At 46.7% G+C, this 17,797-nt stretch overlaps 1 protein-coding gene across 1 annotated transcript in view; it reads right to left on the bottom strand.

Annotated features, from left to right (window-relative positions):
• LOC310822303 (activin receptor type-2B-like) overlaps positions 1–17,345 on the bottom strand; it is a 30,170-nt gene extending 12,825 nt beyond the window's left edge. The window contains exon 1 of the mRNA XM_083694648.1: positions 17,207–17,345. Within this exon, the coding sequence (XP_083550774.1) occupies positions 17,207–17,258 (52 nt within the window). The 5' untranslated portion in view covers positions 17,259–17,345. The remainder of the gene's footprint in view (positions 1–17,206) is intronic.
• Positions 17,346–17,797: the final 452 nt, after the last annotated feature.

The following is a 17,797-nucleotide window of genomic DNA, read 5'->3' as shown; positions in this document are numbered from 1 at the left end:
GGTTTGTATTTGGTCAGGGGCATCTGTAGAGAGGAATGAGTGTTCCTTTTTCGTTGGATGTGGAAATGTTTTCAGTTTTGCTGCGGTGCATTCACACCAACACCATGGCTATCACTTCACCATGGCAGAGAGAGAGAGAGAGAGCTCTACAAACATTGAAGAGAGGTGAGGTGAGGTGGGGTGAGGTGAGGTGAGAGGTGGAGTAGTGTGTGTTGAGTTAGACAGACGTGCCCGGCAATGAAAAATTCTTCTCCGCCCATAAGCTTAGTGTACGCTTGAGGTCACCTTCTCCTGCTGTTGGGCTGTTTACTGTGCTAATTGTCTAGCCTCGGGCTAACTAGAGTTCTGTATGCAGGCCTAATCTTTACTTTGGATCCAGAGAGAGAGAGAAAGAAAGAGAAAGAGAGAGAGAAAGAAAGAAAGAGACACACACAGACAGACAAGAGACAGAGAGACAGAGAGAGAGATTATGTTGGATACACAGTCTGTCATCACTTCTGTTCTCTGGTTTGGGGTTTGGGATGGCGGTCGGGACCACATCAAAAGAGCTGTGGTTCACAAGAGCAGAGTAGCGCCTCGCATTGGCAGTCTGCGCACGCTCGCTTCCACTAGCTTGCGGCGAGAGCAGCGTTGGCGTTTCTCACTCCCCGCGGCAACGGCAACTCTACACAGCCTCGGAACATGACATCACAATACGGCTAAAAAACACTGAACGAGATCCAAGCCCCAATAAACACACGTTTTTATTCCCGAACTAGAATTGGGAGTAGGGCCTCGGGTGGAATTGTGTAGGTGAATTACCTCAGGCTTACTCTCCAACCCAAGCTACAATGTATCCCTATGCCACATCTTTGCAATTTACAGTCTCCAATGGGCTTTAACATCAACAAAAACGTGGCGTCTTTATTGGTGCTATTCCATTCCGGAGCACTATGGCGGGGTCTTTCGAAAGGAAGAGAAGAACCAAAAACGGCATTAGATATGAACCCGCCAGGACACTGTGTGTGTGTGGGGCTGTGGGAAACAATCCTGCTTTTGAAAAACCCCAATATGACGACGACGACGACAATAACACGGTAGCCTATATCTATCCATATCATCTCCTTCAAGCAGCTGCTCTGAGGATTAAGCCAGTCTTTGATGACATAGGCTACTGAAGCCTTAAAACACGTGTGTTAAAGATAGGTTACGACGACGGCTTACGTGAAAACGTGAGCGATTCGATTCCGTTTTCTCTATCGCCCACTGATTCGGGGGCCACAGTGATGGCACACGACCACTGCCCGCTGTGGCTAAAGCACACCCCCCCCGTCCATAGATAGCTCATAAGGAACGCGCTTTGATGACTGGCGTGCCGTCAGATGAACCGGTCGTGAGGGAAGAAGAGAAGAAGGCCTCCCGTGGAGACCCGACCCACCTCGGTAGACCAGAGTCTCTGCAGACCAGAGCTGTGAGATGGAGGCAGGCTACGTACGGACAGGGGAGGGGAGGGGAGGGGAGGGGGGGGCGTGACTGCAGCCAGAGGTTAGCTCCAGGTAATGGACCAGAACAGAGCAGGCTGTCGGCTGCGGCTTTGGAGCCTCCGTGAGGGGGGGGGGGGGGGATTGGACGCAGAGCAAACGCAGGCTAGGGTTAGGGTTAGGGTTAGGGTTAGGGATGTTGCTGAATCGTCACATTGTGTCTTAACCATCACTAAAGGCTTGGTCGAGCTAATAGTAAAGCGAATATCAATGACTGTACATAATGTCTCATACACGCCTTTATCCGGACATGAATGCTTCCATCTTAACGGTATTCGTTGTAAAACAAAGGACAAAGTTAAACACACTCACTTGTGGATATCATATACATCGGGACAGTTCCCCAGACCTAAATGTAGACAACTCCATGAGACTAAAAAAAAAAAAACATCTTTGATCAAGAGCCTCCATCTTTCTCATCCTCTCCTCTCTCTGGCTGTGTGTACATAAAGCGCTCCATAAACTCTGGTCTTCCCTGGCACCCACTCCACTGCCTTGCTGGCACAGGACACACTCCTACACCCACCTCATGCACTCCTTTGTTGTGTTGAGCCCTGGCCAGCTGGTCCTGGCCAAACACACACACACACACACACACACACACACACACTCCTGGTGTGGGAAGTCTCTTGCTCGTCCCTGTCGGAGCAGTGGAGAGCCCCAGTGTTGTTCTTGGCAGATGCTGTACCACTTCCTGCTCTGAGACAGCCACTTCCTTTAGAGGAAAGCGGGTCACTGGAGGAGGTCAGTCACGCTACTGTGTGTGTGTGTGTGTGTTCTCACCTTTGCACACCTGTGTCTACAAACCCAGGTAACCACTAAAGGAAAAGAAAACAATACGGAGATGTGCATCCCCAGGACGTGTAATATGTCAAAACATGTAGGCCTATAAAGTATGTAGCTCCTAGATATCTGTCTGACTACTTACCCATGTTAAAGACTCAACCACAACACTAGAGCTAGGATCGCTAATGTGTGTGTTTATAGACTCAAGACGCCTGACAGGGAAAGGTGCATTGTTATATTCAGGAGCCTCTGAGTGGAATAGTCTGTCAAAACAACCACCCTGGGTAGCTTTAAAAGGAAGCTGGCATGCTGGTTGATGGATATAGTGCCTCTGTGAGCATTCCCTCCTAGCCCAATGAAGACAACAAACGATTTATTTGTGTATACTGTGTATATGATTTAGTTTATTTAAATGGCTACATAACCAAATTGGCTTCTGTTTTTTATCTGCCATTTACGGCAACCTGAAACGAGTACCACAATGGAAATAAGTCATATACTTTGTTGTGCTTTTATCCTCGATGATTATTAATCATGTAATTTTGTATGTGTACTTTTTTTAAATGTACGTTTTTAAATGATCAAATAAAAGTAAAACTGCTGAAACCTACATGCACATATCTGACCATAAAATCAATACAACACAATGCTGAAGACTATACTATCAAAAGCTTCGACAGCCAACCACACACACACACACACACACACACACACACACACACACACACAATGACACAAGCCTTTGCGTAACCCTAAACATAGCGCCTTTCTATCCAGCTGTAGTGTATTCTTCTTATAGTTCCTCCAAGTGGGACAGTAGATCCATTCAACAGAACAGCTGTCCACTCTCTCTACCCAGGCCTGAGTTCATTAACGACATCTGGACTCTGCACGTCTGACAGGGATGAGATGGAGGGACGGAGAGATGGAGGGACGGAGAGACGGAGGGATGGAGGGACGGGGAGATGTAGCGACAGAGCAGAGAGGGTGAGCTGGCCTGCAGAGCTGGGTAGTGTTAACTGGACTGTATTGTTGTCAGCTGGTCAGAAGAAGGATGTGACTTCAGCACAAGCAGCAACACAGGATACTGTTTTGGGGCCGGAGAGATGGGGGGCCCCCTTCCATTATGAATGGCCCAGAACTAGAGAACATTACTACCGGTGAGCCCAGATTCAGAACCAGAGAACATTACTACTGGTGAGCCCAAGTTCAGTCAAGTGTCAATGGCTGTGTATATATGGGGACGAGGAACTGGACAAACCCTAGGTTAGTGCACGACAATCAAGGATGACAATTAGGAGACTGTTTACCTACAATATCATTACTGGTGACCTATGCACAAAGACTTTGTTTACACAGAGGTACGTCCCGGTAATTTACTCCCTCTCAAGAAGCAGAGTAGAAACACTTCACTGACAGTGATTACTTACAACACATGTTGTACTTATGAAATAGCCAGGGTTATCACCGCCTACTTTTCCGGTACACACTAATGTGTGTTATCGTGGTGAACCGGGTAAATCACGGTAAATACCGGTAAATTATGGCCTGTGTAAACGGGGGTCAGACAAAAATACTGGGAACGTTTAGAAAGGCATATTTAGTAGGCTATAAGCCTATTCAAGGGAGGGCCTATTGAGCTTGTCAAAGTTATGGTTAAATACCTCTCCTTTTTCCATAATGAATAATTACAACATTCCATTCCATAAAATGGACATCGGAAGCAGAGATGACACTCTTGTTTAGTCCTCACGGCAACACAAACACTTTCAAGTATGTGTTTCTCCAGGACAAAGTCTAGAACGCAAGTCTAGGCTTGCCTTGGGCAAAAAGGCAAGAGAGAGTTGCTGTTTGAAGTGTTGAAAGAAAAAGATCGAAAATACAGAAAGCTTCGATACAAGATATTGAGGCATCAATGAGTGAAAGCTCTCTCTCTATCGATCTGTCTGTCTTTTCACAGACGTCACTGAGCTGGATGTCTTTCTATACACTCACCCAACTTCAAAACACTGGCTTCTGTGTATTAACATAAAGAGCAGCTAGGATAGTCATATCTAGGCTTTTCCTTGACCATGTGGAGCAACATAAAAGGTTAATAAACTGTCCATGTGCAAAACAACTCATTGTCCAGCGGTTGAACGGTTAGTTTGCAGTGAGAAGAGTGCAGGTCTACAGCAGCACAAAAATACAAATAGAACTTTGGAACACTGAGGCTCTTTTCACACCTGTCACTTGCAACCGACTTCTGTCGTCCGAACGCAATGACCAGAATACATTCCGATCATGAACACGAGCGTCTACACGTGCCCGTTCGATGGCTCCCATATCCACCTCCTTTACCCACATTATTCAATAATGCCTATCTTGGATTTATTAATCAATGACTAATGCTTTTCTCACACAAGACACTCATATTAACTGCAAAATCGCCGGTCGCACCAGTTAGGCATTGGAACACACAGACTAGTCTTCTTTGCTGCAATACAAATACATACGTAGAGATGAAACAGTCAATGGCGACATCTCCAGTCGGACTGACATGCTCATTCATTGAACATGAGTTGGACAATCGGACGAGATGGAAGAAGCTAATCTTATTTGCCCGAAATAAAGATAGAGAACAAAACATTTGAAATCATTAACAGCAATGTCTCAGGCCGCAGTTGGATGCTCAGTATTTGGTTATGATAGCCGAGGATATACCCCGATATTTCACAAGGGATTTATTTATGGATTCATTTAGGCCTATGCATTGTTTTCCCTAATATTTGTTGACCCGCCACCTGACCAAAAAAACGGTCCGCAGGTTGAGCCAACCTGTGCATGCCATGCAGGTTACCGTTCCTCGCATCTTGCATTGACAGTGGAAGGAAGCTACCGTAGGTGCTTTCGGTGGTCGAATGTAATCTACACTGACCAGAGATCGGAAAATATACAATGTGCGCCCGTCCAAACTGATTCCACAGCTGCGGGGCCATATCTGATGGGCTCTCTCCTCATTCACACCACACTCGCATCTCTGCTGAGGTTATTGGGTTGCTCTGCTGAGGGAATCCGAATCAATCATCCTGAAATTAGAAACAACACAGACATGGTCCGTAGCTTTATGACATGACTAAACGACTGGGTGCAGAGATTGACACGCCTCGCTCACGTAACCTTCGTCCTCTCACTATCCTAACTGACACTGAGTCTCATCGCTATGGTGATAGATCTACATTTAAGCCCCTCCAGATCCCTGAATGGGGAGCAGACTGAAAGGTCTTAGCCAAGGTCGTGTCTCTCACACGCTGTGAATAGGCTGCCGTCTTCACAATGACAACAGATGCTGCTGTGTCAACTACAATGACGAGCCCCTTCCCCGTCACTATCTGGCCATGCTGCGAAAGGACCAGACTAAGCAAAATGTAAACTAAGCAAAATGAGAACTAACTTTACACTGGACTGTAGGCTCACGCTGGAGTTTTGTTTCCCCCCACAAAGCGGCTGCGTCTTTCTTTCCATTGTTTTCGATGGTGTGGATGCGTTGCAGCAATCCTCCACCAATGTTTTTGTTCTTCATCTTTCACTCTTTACGCCCAGTGCTTCAGACTCACTAAGTCGGAAGTAGTCATTTTCGCTCCTAAGACCCGCATTTTTACTCCAACTAAAAGGGTGCCGTGTGATCGGGGCTCGATCAAGGACAAGTACTTCCGATATTCGCCACAGCGTTACGTAGCCAGATGTGCCCTTTGTAGCACACACAGAGTGAAGAGAATTCTCCTAACATCTGCTCTAGGTCTTCAATGTGTCCTCTATAACCCTCTAGATGTATTCACATAAACAAGCTTAAAAGTTTGGAGTCCTGCCCTTCAAAGACCGGGACGATCTGTAAAACCAGACAACCCACGTCCACCAGTTTGTGCTATATTGAAGGCCCATTATCAGGCTAGTCTACATTCACATCCATAACCACACAAGGACATTAGCATATGTATAGCTATGTGCATGACCCCGCTTCTGACGCCCACAAAGAGTGTTAATGATATGGATATGGTCATAATGCACGATGAAGCCCCTCCCAGACACACATATACATCTTGAAAACCTACCATATGGCTGGAGGCAATATCACCAAATGATATGCACATGCCAAAGGTTATTCATCAAAAACCAAAAACTTGATAATGATCAATTGACACGCTACATGTTTCAAACTAATGAGTGGACATTACAAAATGTTTCATAGGCGGAAATGAATTGCTTTATCCAGATCTGATTGAGATAAGATGCTATCACTGATCGTTTTTTTCTCCCTTTTCCTAGTAGCTCAAGTCCAACGTATACGATGACGAATTGCCTGTCATTATGAGGATGACACAGCCTATTGCTTTAGCGGTAAAGCCCGTCCTAATTCAGTGAACAAATAACATCTGCTTGCTGGAGGTAAAAACCCGACGACTGCCACAATGAGGAAATACAGCCCAATCAGCTCACCGAGGCAACCACCAGAAGAACGATAGAACATCTCAGCCTATAGCAGACAGAACCCTCTAAATATGACTCTGTCTGACCTACAACTCCTCTTCCCATTCATTTTAAACGGACAAAAAAAACTGACAAAAACACAGCCACTCTTCACTCCTTTTTACTTCGCCACCTCCAAACCCACTCAGCCGCGCTGCTCGCTGCTCTCAGCCAGGCCTTGGCAGGCTGCCAGCTGGATGCCAAAAAGGGCTTTTCCTTCTGCGCTGCGCTGAGCGAGCCTCTCCCCCTCATTCAGATACTCGCTCCAACACAAACGCTATTTATAGACCACTGGCAACACACCAACCACAACTCGACCGCGTAACCACGGAGCACGGCACAAAATAATTCTAATCGAGGGCAGGGATACGTCTAAGAGAGGGGGAGAGGGAGAGAGAGAGAGAGAGAGAGAGAGAGAACGCTGGGCCCTGCCAATATAGAACTGTGTTTTTTTCAATCTGGAGAGAGAGATGGGCGGGGGAGGGATTCTAAGGTCATCTTGCTGTTGGAGAAGAGAAAGAAGAGGAGAGAGGAGAGAGGGATACAACAGGCTAAAGCCCAGCCATTCAATCAGTGCGTTCAAACTCAACTCCTGGACGGAGTGTGTGCATGCTTTTGTTCCAATCCAGCACCAACACCCACCGGATCTCCCTCATCAACTACGCCCAATCACAGTCCTTAAATGAACGATTAAATCCTTAAAGGTTGAGTCTGGTGTGTTAGTGCTGTAGTAATTCACAGGTTATTATTGTATAACCACCATCATATCATCGTCATCTCCGTACTGTGACATTCAGTCACGTTCAACCCACTTCACACACGCGTGTTTTCTACAACTTTATCATCCCTCATGGGAATATTTATTCACCTGGCCCATGCACGCAGAAGACAGAATAATAACGTGCATGCAAAATATCACCGAGGAGTGAATCGAAAGCTATTAAAGGCCTCCGTGGCAGCAACAACCATGGTACAGTACACCTTGAGATTGACAGGCTGTGGTTTCACATCTGTGTGAGTGGAGGCTCTGTATCTAGGTCACTGGGGAAGGGGGGGGGGGGGGTAGGGTGGGGGGGGGGGGTTAAACACTCATCTGTATAGAGGAGATGGAGTAGGCATAAATGCTCAGCACATTGGCAATTTGGCATTGTATTATTGTGTTCCTCAAGGTCATGTTCTGACTGACATTTTGAGGACATTCAATCAAGCTAGCATGTACAACCTGCACTGTGTGTGTGTGTGTGTGTACGAGCGCCAGTGTATTCATGCACAGCAACACATTCATTGCTGTTCACAAAACCCACGTGAGGTGAAGGACAGCAACACAAAGAGTGAGAGGTAGCCCACGTACCACAATACAACATAGGCTTAACTCTGGACATAAACATGGCCACAAGCAGTCAGCTGGCGTAACAACCAGACAGGATATGATTCACTTATTCTAGAGCTCCCCCCCCCCCCCCCCCCCCATTCTCTTCTAGCAGGCAGACGCACAGCCTTCGTTTGGGGTCTGAATACACGGCTGTCCATCTGACAGTGACATTATAATATTAGCTCAACGTGTGGCCGTCAATCACCGTCGCTCTCTGTGGCAGTAGAAAGAAACGGCCCTGGAAACAATAGACCCACAATGCACCGAGGCTGAGCGCCAGTGAGAGAAGAGAGAGAGGGAGGAGAGAGAAGCCCCAGGTCCCTCACGACGGGTTGACTTGAGGAGGAGTGAGGGGCCAAAATGGCAACGAGAGACTCGTATGATATGAACATATGACTTAGCCTCGGCGAAGGTTGAAAGCGAGGACTCTCATCGCTCAGCCCATCGACGAGACGGTGTGTGGGGAAAAAAAATAAAATAAAATCACACTCTCCTTTTGTCTGTTGCCAACTCACTCACTCTTACACACTGACACTGTGGAACCCTGAACACGGCTTACTCTGCTCAGGGCGATATAAGCTTCATAATATGCAGGCGAATCACAAAAGAAATGTCTATGTCTTCATTCTCTTGATGTGGTTGAAGTTTTCGGGTCTATCCCAGTATGTCGTCCTCTGCCCATGCAGTCGCAGTAGACAGCCATTGTCCTGGCATTCTTCACAGCAGCTGGTCAAGTCTGTGGTTTACCATGACAAAACCGTGGCCCCCGGTGACCCCTCTCACACTCTGAAGCTGCTCCCCCCCCCGCAGCACCCCCAACCCCAGGCCTCTTCCTCTTAGTCCCTGAACCACTCCCCCTTCCCCTCAGCCTGGAGCCCCAACCCCAGTCTGTGTGTTCCATCAACATGCCCCAACCATGGACTGACTTCATCTGCTCTCTCTATCGCCTCAGCAACAACATACTAGAGCCATGATACCATAGACATAGGTGAAATGGTCAAACAGAAGTGTGTGTGTGTGTGTGTGTGTGTGTGTGTGTGTGTGTGTGTATGTGTGTGTGCGTGCGTGGGCCTGTGAGTGTGTGTGTGTGTGTGTGTGTGTGTGTGTGTGTGTTGAAGGTCTGCGACAGCTGGGGCTGGGTCAGCAGAGAGGAGCCTGGGAGTCAACATTAAACAGTGCATTCCTCCATCTGGACACGGAGGCAGGAGGAGACCAGGCGAGCATCTGCCACCATCATCTCCATGTGAAAACTCCACCTTCATACAGCAGGACAGGGAGGAGTGAATAATGAGCTGCCACACACACACACAGACACACACAGCCACACACAGCCACACACACACAGAACGGGGTAGGAGGGGACAAGCAGTCTGCCGGCTGGTAACCAACTAGACTGGGCATATTTTTTTATTTTTTTTTAAAAACATCCAAACTGGATGTTTGTTCAAGTCAGGCTATGAGAAACGGTGAAATGTGTCCCAAGGTGTACAGAGCGTATCACATACATGCTGTTGTGACTACGGATCCTCACAGCAGTGAGTGACACACACGTTCTATGAAAACAGCCTGAATAGGTGACATTAGACACTTGATAAGATAATATAGCGACTTGAAGAGCGATGGGTGTTTCCGGCGTTCGACGACACTTCTTCCTTCTAGGTAGCCTAAGACTCGCTGTGGAGAGTTGGAAAAGTTATCTGTGTTTTAGTTGTTGCCTTCTGACAGGAACAACAAACTGTGGATCACAGGGAGGGGTGGGAGTGTGTGTGTGTGTGTTTGGGGGGGTGGGGGGTGGGGGGGTGTCAATATCCTGCTACGCTCAAAGGGGAGTCGGTATGTGTGTGTGTGTGTGTGTGGGGGGGGGGGGGGGGGGCATAAGCATGGAGCAGAGGGGGGCCCTCCACAGAGTCCTGACCAGGACACCCCCCAGACGGGCCCCCCAACCAGACAACTGGCCTCTGAGAGGGGAGACCCTTGGAGAGGAGGAGGGGGAAGGAGGACACCCTGCTAGTCCCCAGGGGTGAGGGGGGCTTCTTTCAGCACAGGGCCTAAGAGCCATCAATCCCATGGTGAAAGGACTGAAACCACAGTCCATCCCCCCCCAACTCCACACACACACACACACACACACACACACACACACACACACACACACACACACACACACACACACACACACACACACACACACACACACACACACACACACACACACACACACACACACACACACACACACCATCCCCAACCCAACCCCCCGCCCCATATCCATTCCTCTGCCACTCACAGGAAGGCAACCATTACTCCCTGGACCTTGACTGCCTTGGACTCGAGGGACAGGAGGGAGAGAGAGAGTGAGAGATAAGGTCTCTCATCTGGTCCCTGGCACCGACCATTCATGCAGCAGCATCAGCATTGTAACCCTCCATCCATTCCTGCTTCACATGCCTTTTCTACGACAACAAGAGAATGCCTGTGAAGGTATGGATTACACGCAAACACCCGAAATAATATATGCCATTTAGCTGACGCTTTTATCCAAAGCGACTTACATTGCAGTGAGTGCATACATTTCAGTATATACGGTCCCAGCGGGAATCAAACCCACAACCTAAGCGTTGTTAGCGCCATGTTCTACCAACTGAGCCACAGACCTGGAAAGCTGCTCTGTGCAACCTCGATGTTGGCTGTTGTCCATTTGTTTGGCAAGCAGAGACAGAGACAGAGACAGAGAGAGAGAGATCTGAAACCCGGACTCTAAAAACAGACGTGTGCAACATCGCCAAAACGGTAAACATTGGAAACGTTATTATCGTTCAGTGAAACGTGGCACATATTCCTTGGGAGCTAAACAAACAGCGAAAAATACTCGGGGGCTAATCCCATCCCACTGTATGGAGCGGTTTGGAGTGCCGCGTTGTGTGATGTATGACGCACCCTACGGAAGATAAGGCTTCTGCCGAATACCGTTGTTTACGTACCGCCTTCCACCCGTACAGCGCTCGGCCAGATAACCGTTATCACCTGACGGTCTGCCGGTCTGAGGTAAACACGCGCTTCTGGGGGCAGGGGAACTGTTTTTGGCTCCTCTGCAGCACGCAACTCAAAACAGGGAACGCTCGCTCAGAGCCCGGTTATCTATCCCCGCCCCAACCCCCCCCCTCCACTTCACACAGCCCACTGGCACTTAAGGAATAATAGACCCGGGCACACAAGGGCATAACTAACATGGGATATTATCCAAGGATTGGCACGCTGAAACTGTTTGTCAGCAGCGCTCAGCCACGTGCAGGACAGGAAACACCTCAGGAGGCCCGGAAATATCGGCTCAAAATGAATAACCCAACCCCTACGCAGAGAGAAATATTTCCATCGCTTGGAAATGCAGAGTCAAGTGGGGACATTGCTGTCGCTAATCCTGTTCCCATTCAGAAACCACATCCAGGACATTAGAGCTGGAGGTAGAGATGGAGATAAGGGGTCTGGGCAGAGATAACATTAGGATAGTTGGGCCAAGACACCCTGGACCCACCAGTATACAATAGATGACCCCCCCCCCCCCCCAAGAATGTGCAATCGGTTCTGTCTTATGATTCTGTGCTGTATTAAGAACTGTTTAAAAAAAACTAAAAAAAACGTAGGTGCTTTACTGTGCATGTCAAAGACAAGGGTTACATCTTCCAAACATGAAGTAAAACAAAACCCCGCCAAACCACAGCCATACTTAGTCCTTGTTTGAGTCCCAGCCTTTGTTGTGGTAAATATGGACTGTTAACTTTTTGGGCACTTTGAGACTATAAATGTGACAATTGAATTCAGCCCTGGTCCTCTAAAAAAGGTGGAACAAAATTCCATTGGCTGTCATAATCTTCTGCTGAAGGCTTTAAGATCCATCTCTGTTTACTGCACCTGAGTCATTCAGAATCCCACCTCTTCCAGCCTAATCTGTGGTAGAGCCGCTGAGCCTCGAATGTACTTTACTTAAACTAGGCCAGCATTTCATCACCCACCATTTGTTACTGTAGCCTATTATAATGCTTCAGCTTAGCAAAAAAAATAAGACCAGAGACATCAGGTATCCAACGAAAGAAGTAAACAAATTAATACATAAAAGACACAGTATAATACTACAGCCTATGGATGCACACACTGTACACACACACTGTACACACTCAAGCAGTGCACTATGCCACTATTACCAAGAGTAAATGTACATTTCCAAACAGTACACACACTGTACAATAATCATCCTCCCACTCCTATATCAATACATAACATGTTCCATCTCTTTCTCCTTCTGTTCTGAGGAAGAAATGTACTGGCCTCTTTCTCTCTCTCTACTGCTGCTGTTCTCAGTAACTGAACTTTGGTTGGGTTCAAACATACCAGAAGGCCCGTTCGGGTGCCAAGCCACAGCCGCAGAGAACTCAAACATGAGCGGATCATGTTTCCCATACAGCCACGGAGCCACAAGGACACCATGTTGCAACCAACCCCGTTTTTTTTTTCTTTTTTGATGTGCGCTTATCAAATTAACCCCCCCGATTCCTAGCTGTGGGTTTTGGAGATCTGCAGTTAATTAGGACGGCAGCCAGAGTAAACGGTAGATTACTGGCGGACATGTTCCTCCGCTCTTAATGTTGCAGTCGATTACACACCATGCGAGCGCAGCCTTGTATACATTTCTTGTCTACGCAGCCTTGTATAGAGCCTTCTTCTTCTCTGTCTATAGAGACATTCTGAACGCCACATTGACCAATTATACTGTTTTTAGCAACTCAATACACTGAGTTCTCCTTGCAAAAGGTAAGTGAAGTCTTTCACAGCCTCAATCTCCCTTTCCACAGAACCTACCCGCAGAGACAGTCATTCCTTCATGTTTGCACAATGCACAGGCCTACAACTATTCAGAGTCATATTGACACTCCTATTGACAAGGTGTTCCTTGAACTCGGTTAAACAACAAATGTGTTTTTCCGACGCGAATATCTCCTTCTCAACAAACTGAGAATGCAGTCACCGACAAGGCCAGACTTCTATGCAACAGCAACACATCTGCTGCTGTTAGTTCCATTCAAGGGAAGGACTGAATACAAACTTGATCATGACTAACAGTGCTGGGTGAATAGACTGCATGGAGACCAGCAAGGCTGCATTCAAGCTTCCACAATGAGCAGTCTTCTGTTGACATGCTTCCAACAACAAGTTTTTTTTTTTTGAATAACCAAGAGGAAATAAACAAGTCGGTGCCATCTTTAACAAGAAGGTTACATGATGGCGTTCATTTTGAAGGGGAAAAGAACCTAAAACTAAAGACCTAACCACGGTCATTGGCTTGTACCATCATTCCATTAGGAAAAGATTGTTCTCTCAGTGAGTGGTTCTAAATGACCTGGAGGACACGGTGCTGTGAAGGGGATAGACAAAAACAACAGTTCATCAAAGCACACCAGCAATCATCAAACACCAAAATGACTACATCCTTATCGGACTGCAGCGCTGAAAAGAATCGGAAAAACATTTGAGAATATTCTGTGGAACAACGTGCTTCAAGTGAGATTGTGTTCTGTCTGAACAGCCTGGGATAATCGGCTGTTTATGAAGATGCCTCGTCCCCTCTCTTCAAAACAACCATGTTATGAACCTCCTGAAACTTAACATCATTGATCCACGACAGGAGAAACAAATACACACTGTCGCTTTAAATCCCTGTTCTAGCTAGAGGCTACCCATCCCCCCCCCCCCCCCCTCTCACACAGTGTTTTCCCCCCTCTCTCCCCGCTCACCCTATCCCTCCCTCCCTCCCCCTCCCTCCCTATTTCTCTGTCCATGCGCTATAGAATTCAACCATATGAAAATGCTGACAAATGCTGATGACTGTAAATTCTGGGATCCCATAGACCAGGACTGGTGTGTGTCTCCTGATAACCATACAGTAGTATTCAGGACAGGGTTAAATGCTGGCCATTACAACCCAATAGAGTAATCCATCCAAGCAGAGCCACCCCTCCCCCCACTTCCACTACACCATGTGGCCAAACCTTTGAAAATCCAACGCAGCACACACACAAACACACACACACACACACTTACACACACACACACACACACACACACACACACACACACACACACACACACACACACACACACACACACACACACACACACACACACACACACACACACACACACACACACACACACACACACACACACACACACACACACACGCGCGCGCGCGCACACACGCGCACACACACGCACACACGCACACACACACACGCACACCATGGTTATGGATTCAGTGATTCTGTGATGAGGACACTGTTATAACATCATTCCAAACCCCATGTCTGCCTCTCTCTCTCTCTCTCTCTCTCTCACACACACATACATACACGCTAACATACACACACGCTAATATGCACACCCTCACGGACGGGTGGGCAAGGCCAGTCGACACAGGGGGGCCGTAGGCAGCCTTTGGCTGGGCTGACAATGCTGTCCTGGGCGATATGGGGACAAGCAGCCTGTCCTCCACCACTCAGCGAAAAGCCTGTGGATCAACCACAAAGACAGAGGAGGGGAGATGCTATACCACGCTACAAGCTTCAGCATCTCCCGGTAGAGAGAATGTGGGCAGGGATCAGTGGTTAGTAGCACATAGAACTAATTAGCTCCATTCCTATGTAGCAGTAGGCAATCTTCTGGTTGAGAGAGTATGTAGGACAACAGTGTTCATCAAGTGAAAAGTTTTTGGAAATACACGCCTAGGTAAATGTGTTCTTTGTAGCATGGTTTTCCAGTGGGAACCTTTGGGCTAGATCCATAGAGTGGATATCTCTAAGGGGCAGGATCTGTCAAAATCTGTCCTCTGCAGCATGGCCGTCTAGAGGAAACCTGCAGGCAGGGATCATCATCCTTTGTTTCCACACAGAGGAGCGGAGAGGAGCAGAGCACGGGGTGCTGCCTGCGTTTCACTATCCTTACTGCAAGGCTGGGGAGGACACAGTGCGCACTCGGCTACCCCATTACGTTAACAGCCAACATAGTTTGTTTTATAGGCCCCTCACAGCCTTGCTAAACCGTTTACTGTTCCAGCTCCCATGACCTGAGCAGCAGTACTAACAAGGCATAAGGATCACTCCTGTTTCACTACCACAGGTGTTGATCTAGAGCCATTGACTTGGTAGGAATACATGTAAGTGTAGTTGGGGGAAATGTGTGTGTGTGTGTGTGTGGGGGGGGGGGGTTGTATCTATGCTTGCAGTGACAGGACAGAAGAGGAGAAGAAAGCAAGGGTGACACCTTTGGGATCAAACTGTGATATTTGGGGTTGATAGTGGAAGGGGTTAGTCACTTCCCGGTCGCAGTCAGGATCTGAGGACTTGCCTACAACAACCATTGCTTCGCAAGTACTGGCATTCATAACAAAGCTGATGTTCAGGCAATTTCACGTGGATCTCAAATCATTCACGACTGGAGTGGACTAACTGTAAACTGAAACCAGCATATGAATCACAGTGCATCGAATTCAGAGTTTGGCCAACTGCAAACTGCAAAGTGTACCGGTCTAACTGCAAAGTGTAGCCTAGATGATGGCTATAATTGACCCACTGGCCTGTCTCCTGAATGTAAGATTGATATAGTAATAACTGTGAATTTACTGCACCTATCTTAGAGGATTGCGGGTTCTTTTAAGAATGCTGTTAGTGTATAACTGCAGGATGTAGACCTAAATCTCTCTCCTTGTGACAATTAAGGAATGCACTAACACAAACAACTTATAATACACTTACAAATACCTGGAATAAGTGTTAGAGTTCGAGTAATACCATAAGTCAACATAGTTGCCACATCCGAAGCAATTTGCATGTCAAGAGTTAACACAAAGATAATAAACATATTTTAGTTTTTCAAAAATAGTGACATACAGAAGCTTACAATAGTAAATAAGCGAAAACATACACAAAAGAACCATTGGCACCCCCACCCGATACACACCCCTCCCCCAAAGTCGTCTAACGAGGGAACTACACAACAAAGCAGCACTAATAAACAAACTGCCTAATATCCAATCTTACAGAGGAAGGGGTAAAATGTAGTGTAATTGAGCCAAGCCTCAATAATGAGACCAATATGCACACGTATTCCATTCATTCACGACATGATAAACCAGTCCTGTGCGTAAAAATAACCAAAAGAGAGCGATTTCGAGGACACCGGTCTCATTTCCCTGCAAACGGATGTTTTGGCCTACTACAACATAACGTAATGAATCTAAATTTCAAATTCTAGTCATCTGAATCATTCACACAGACACATGGATCTACTCCTCAGTGCTCTTTAAGAATAGCCTGATCTTTCATTCTCTTTTCACAACACTCCACTGGTGTGATGCTCAGCCTGGACGTGGAAACAAACACAATTCAAAAGCTCAATGCAGGCTATTTTAAGACCCGCACTTCACTATCATAATGATACCTTTACAACATAAGGCCACATGATAGTAAAAGAAACCGGCTCCCTCATTCACATTTTCGCCGGATACGACAAAAAGCTTGTCATGTGCAGAAACAATCTAACACGTTAAAAATATGCCATTTCTAACCTGAGCATATGACTATTGTTACGATAAAATAGTCAAATCATTCGGGATGATGTGATCGCGAGTTACTTATTGATCCATGGACAATAAAACACAGCATATGATAAAGACCGTTTCATCAAAACAGTAGCCTAGTACAAATGAAAGTGATCAGCAATAAATAACACTGCTAAATTGTTGCCATTCTATGTCGTTTCATCATTCAGTAACCAGAACCCAATATATCAATAGCCTACGCGAAGCTCCTGCATTATTTGCTCCAGCATTACATCGAATAGATAGACTCGCAAATGTGTTTTGCTATCCTATCCAAATCGAATTAATTGGATACATAACATTCTCCAACTGGCTGATTCAACCCCAATAAGCGGTCAACTATAAGGCTACCTATTACATAAATAAGGTGCTTACCTGCACAAAAAGTTCCCAGAAGAAGTGCAAAAGTCAGCCAGGAAGCAAACATATTCCTTTATTTAAAAAGAAACGCACCAGATTTTCTCCTTTTTAATCTCTTTTCCTTTGCGAACATTTAAAAAGATGATCGGCACAGACACAGCAAGCCAAATGACCGGAGGCCTTCGATGTCCACCGCACCAAGAGTTGCCGTTGCTTTTGTGTGTGTACAGCCCCCGATGCAACACCAATTGCACGGGCTAAGAATAAGTTTAAAATATCAACAAATCCATTTGGGAAATGATCGATCTATTCCAGTTGGTAAAACCGAGGAGCTAAAAGCAATTCGAGATTTCAAAAGCTATTTTCCTAGCTCTCCGCGTTGCGGTTTAACCTTTAGGCTACTAGTGCGTAATAGCGAACGGCTGAGGACAGGGTCCGATATTCACATGCAAGAAACTGAACTGAGTCCAAAATGGCTTCTGAGAGGGTAGTAAGCCAGAGTAAGCACAGTCAGTGGGAAAACCCGGATGTTTAAATACAAAGACAGGAATGCAATCAAAGAGGCATGGATAGAGGGGGAGTGCAGCAATGCTGAGACTTTAGATG

The sequence above is a fragment of the Argentina silus genome (assembly GCF_951799395.1).
Source record: "Argentina silus genome assembly, chromosome: 1".
NCBI lineage: Eukaryota > Metazoa > Chordata > Actinopteri > Argentiniformes > Argentinidae > Argentina > Argentina silus.
The sequence above is the reverse complement of the archived record's forward strand: the minus strand, read 5'-3'. Positions and strand labels throughout refer to the sequence as shown.